Raw genomic sequence first — 4,696 nt, 5'->3', positions numbered from 1 at the left:
GTGCGGTATCTGTAACACACACATTTCCACTGTGGCTTTCATTGAATGTGCAGCCACAGTCTTTGTGTATTTAGCAGCTGGTTTCCTCAGACAGCAGCTCATTACACAGTCAGCTGCTGGGACGGCCTCCAGGTTCATTCTGCCAGTGAAGGAGAGCTCAGCAGCTTCAGTTCAGAGGAGGGATTTTATCATCACCGAGCTCAGAAGAAATGATGCTGTTAAACAGCTGAACTCCACTTGAGAAAAACTATTACCAATAAAATGGTAATAATACAGTCTTTAGTACTAATTATACTATCAATGCAACAGGAGTCATTAAATGAATTTAGTGGCAGATGAAAAGCAGATGGAGTGACATAAGATGCACAAAACACACACAAGCACATGACTGAGGTAAATCCATACGAGTGCAGTTCCAACCTGCAGTGATTTTACAGCTCAGTGAACATCACGTTAAAGTTTAACAAACAGAAATCACAGCACCCTGTTAATCACAATAGGACATGTTCACATTACATTAATTTGGCAGACACTTTTGTCCAAAGCAGTAATAATGTGGTACATTATGTTGCCCAAGGACACTTGTACATGTGGACAGGAGCTCAAGTTTCATACCACAAACCTTGTGATCAATGGTTGAGCAGTTAAGCTGCAGCCTCTCATGTTAGTGTGCTTTGTGATGTAAAATGCACAGTCTATTTTTAGAATAAAGTGTCAGATTGTATTATATTTTAAGTTTTATATTCTTTGTCATCACAGACTTTGTGACTGTGGACTCTCAGAGACTCACTGTGAAGTTGTAGCCTCAGCTCTGAAGTCCAACCCCTCCCATCTGAGAGAGCTGGACCTGAGTGGAAACTACAACCTGGAGGATTCAGGAGTGAAGCTGCTGTCTTCTGGACTGGAGAGTCCAAACTGTAGACTGGAGACTCTGAGGTCAGTTCATGTATTCTGCTCTTGTTCTGTGTATATCTACCAAATTTAAATCCAGCACAAATCTTTTTAAAAGTTTGTCAGTCTGAAGAGTTTGGCTCCAAATTTAGTCTGAACTCAAAGTGGATTCATGTTGATCCAGTTCTAAAGACGACTGAGGATGAAGCTCACAGTCAGTCAGCTGTGTGTTGATGGAGATGACAGTGGTGATGAGGAGAGTCTAAATCTGTGCTTTGAAATGAGCATCAGAAGTGCTCGGTCAGGTGTTAAAGAGCTCTGCAAGGTTTTGGATTTTCTTCAAGTCTTATTCATTTCATAAAGTATTTTTATTTCATATCAGCCATTCTATAGAAAACATCTGTCTTAGTATTTTTCATCAAGTGACACATGATTGTTATGATTTGATGTTTGATCATTATTCCAGACTGGCCTGAGATCAGCAGCATGTTAGTAATCTGTGTTGACATGAATAGGTGTATGAATGTTGTGCTGACATTTGGATGATGTCTGTAGAAGGCTGACATTATGATGATCCACAATAACACAATGACAAAGACCCTCTACTCATTTTAGGGAAAAGCTCATTGATTAGGACATAGTAATGTTGAGCTCCACATTTAATACCTGAACACATCTGATTGGATTAGAAATGGATTTTAATCTTCATCATTTATTCTTTTTTCAGATTGAGTTTCTGCAGTTTGTCAGAGATCAGCTGTGCTTCTCTGGCCTCAGCTCTGAAGTCCAACCCCTCCCATCTGAGAGAGCTGGACCTGAGTAACAACTACAAGCTGCAGGATTCAGGAGTGAAGCTGCTGTGTGGTTTTCTGGAGAGTCCACACTGCAGACTGGAGACTCTGAGGTCAGACACCATTTTTTCCTTCTGTGCTGAGATTAATATGATGTGAAAGTTGTGGTGACACTAAAGTGCAGATGTAAGGCTGATATTATACTGATCCACACTGAGGATCTTAATGCTAAAGTCTCTTTGCTTCAGTGGTTTAGTCCATTGACTGTGGCAGAGCAATGTTGAGCTCCGCATTTAAAAGCTTAATATAACAAGATATAACAAATCTCCACTGGATAATTTACTCTGAACCTCTTAAACTCCTGATTTTCAGCTTCTATACCTCTTCATGTTTTTAAAGAAATGATAATAAAACTACATGAATTCATGAATTGAAGAAATAAATAATCTCTATTTCAACTATCAGACAATAACAAATAGATTCAGTATTTGCTTTTTCAAACATTGTTCTGAAGCTATATGATGCTTACACTGACTGAATAGTTTGAAGTGAAGAAGCTTTGATTTGATAACTCCACTATTCCTAAGAGAAATATTGTAGATGCTTTTTGTTCACATTTCCCCAAAGTTCATCCTGACATATTTGGCATCTTTGGAAACTTTGGGATCTTGAATGGAATCTTAAATCAGTTTCTGTGGGTTTCTGGAATTTGCAAAAACAAACATCAAGTCCCACATGATGTTTGTTTTTGCAAATTCCAGCCGTGCTTGGATGTTTTTCTTTGTAAGAAAAGGCTTCCGTCTTGCCACCCTACCCCACAGCCCATTCATATGAAGAATAGGGGAGATAGTTGTCACATGTACCACATAGCCAGTACTTGCCACAAATTTCTGCATTTCCTCTAATGTTGCTGTTGGCCTAACCTCCCTGACCACTTTTCTTTTTGTCTTTTCATCAATTTTGGAAGGACGTCCACTTCTTGGTAATGTCAGTTGTCCCATATTTTCTCCACTTGATGATGACTGTCTTCACTGTGTTCCATGGTATATCTAATGCTTTGGAAATTCTTTTGTACCCGTCTCCTGACTTGTCCTTCAACAATGAGATCTCTCTGATGCTTTGAAAGCTCTCTGCGGACCGTGGCTTTTGCTCGGAGATGCAACTAAGAAAATATCAGGAAAATCCTCCTAGAACAGCTGAACTTTATTTGTGATTAATCAGAGTCACTTTAAATAATGGCAGGTGTGTAATGTCTTCTAGTTAACCTGAGTTTGAATGTGATTGGTTAATTCTGAACACAGCCACATCCCCAGTTATAAGAGGGTGTGCAAACTTATGCAACCGGGTTATTGTAAGGTTTTTATTGTTCATTTTTCCCCCTCGAAGATTTTAGTTTGTTTTTCTATTGAATTGTTCACATTAAAGGTGGAAAAAGTTCTGACATGTTTTATCTTTGTCTCATTATTTTACATCATAAGAACCTGGCTTTTTAACAGGGGTGTGTAGACTTTTTCTACCGACTGTAGGTGCCTTTTGTTCACATTTCCCCAAAGTTCATCCTGACATGTTTGGCCTCTTTGGAAACTTTGGGATCTTGAGTGGAATCTTAAATCAGTTTCTGTGGGTTTTTCTTTGTGTTTGGCTGCACAGCATGAGTTTGTATAGATGGAGCCACTGGTGGAGCTGCAGAGTTTAAGAGCTGAAGTCACTACGTCTTTATTGAAGTAGCAGCACGTTGTCATTAATATTAATGAGAGCTCTTTTTACCTTTTTGTATTTTACTAATCTTTGCACCTGCATCCTGTTGGGTTCAGGTGTTTGGAGTTTCCATTTTCTAAACTTCTACATTCTAAACCTTCTTCAGCTCTGAACAGATTATTAAAACACTGAATGATTTCAAGCAGGAACATTGTCTTGTCTAAAGTTACATCATTTATTCTTCATTCAGATTGAGGGGCTGCAGTTTATCAAAGATCAGCTGTGCTTCTCTGGCCTCAGCTCTGAAGTCCAACCCCTCCCATCTGAGAGAGCTGGACCTGAGTAACAACGAGCTGCAGGATTCAGGAGTGAAGCTGCTGTGTGGTTTTCTGGAGAGTCCACACTGCAGACTGGAGACTCTGAGGTCAGTTCACTGACTCTCTGTTACTATTGTAGATCTGATATGTTTAGTTAACAATTGAACCTAATTTCTGTTCATACATAACTTCCATCCATAAAGTTGTAAATGTCCTTTTGTTCATATTTTCATGTTTCTTGTACTAAATTTAGTCTACTGGTTTAATAGACTTGTTTCTTAAAGAAACTGTAGAAAATGTCCGCTTTTAGTCGTTAAAGTAAAAGAATGTTTCTAAGTTTTGGTAAATGGTCACATCTGTATACAGAAGATCCTCTGAACTAATATTTGTTTTAAACTGCTCAAGTTTACTGCTTCACGTAGAAATATTTATTTGCTTTCTGTTGGTTTCAAAGTGTTTTCATAAAGAATTTCTGATCACTGATATTGATCCTTCAGAACACACACACACACACACACACACACACACACACACACACACACACACACACACATGTTTTAGATCTCTCCCTGCTCCCACACAGCTGATTAAACAGCTTTAGCAGTTCATAACGAGATGATCATTTGAATCAGCTGTGTGGGAGCAGGGAGAGATCTAAAACATGCAGAACTAGTGTTCCTCCAGGAGAGGGTTGGGAAACACTGGATTAGGACATAGTAATGTTGAGCTCCACATTTAAAACCTGAACACATCTGATCGGATTAGAAATGGATTTTTATCCCCATTTATTCTTTTTTCAGATTGGGAGACTGCAGTTTGTCAGAGATCAGCTGTGTTTCTCTGGCCTCAGCTCTGAAGTCCAACCCCTCCCATCTGAGAGAGCTGGAGCTGAGTGACAACGAGCTGCAGGATTCAGGAGTGAAGCTGCTGTCTGCTGGACTGAGTCCACACTGCAGACTGGAGACTCTGAGGTCAGTTCACTGACTCTCTGTTTCTGTT

General features: G+C 39.4%; 1 protein-coding gene across 1 annotated transcript in view; it reads left to right on the top strand.

Moving 5' to 3' along the window:
- LOC123962980 (NACHT, LRR and PYD domains-containing protein 12-like) overlaps window positions 1–4,696 on the top strand; it is a 23,248-nt gene that overhangs the window by 6,958 nt on the left and 11,594 nt on the right. The window contains exons 6-8 of the mRNA XM_046039494.1: window positions 760–936; window positions 1,619–1,795; window positions 3,631–3,804. Coding sequence (XP_045895450.1) covers window positions 760–936; window positions 1,619–1,795; window positions 3,631–3,804 — 528 coding nt within the window. The remainder of the gene's footprint in view (window positions 1–759; window positions 937–1,618; window positions 1,796–3,630; window positions 3,805–4,696) is intronic.

This window comes from Micropterus dolomieu, linkage group LG23 (genome assembly GCF_021292245.1).
Source record: "Micropterus dolomieu isolate WLL.071019.BEF.003 ecotype Adirondacks linkage group LG23, ASM2129224v1, whole genome shotgun sequence".
NCBI classification, from domain to species: Eukaryota; Metazoa; Chordata; class Actinopteri; order Centrarchiformes; family Centrarchidae; genus Micropterus; species Micropterus dolomieu.
The sequence above is the reverse complement of the archived record's forward strand: the minus strand, read 5'-3'. Positions and strand labels throughout refer to the sequence as shown.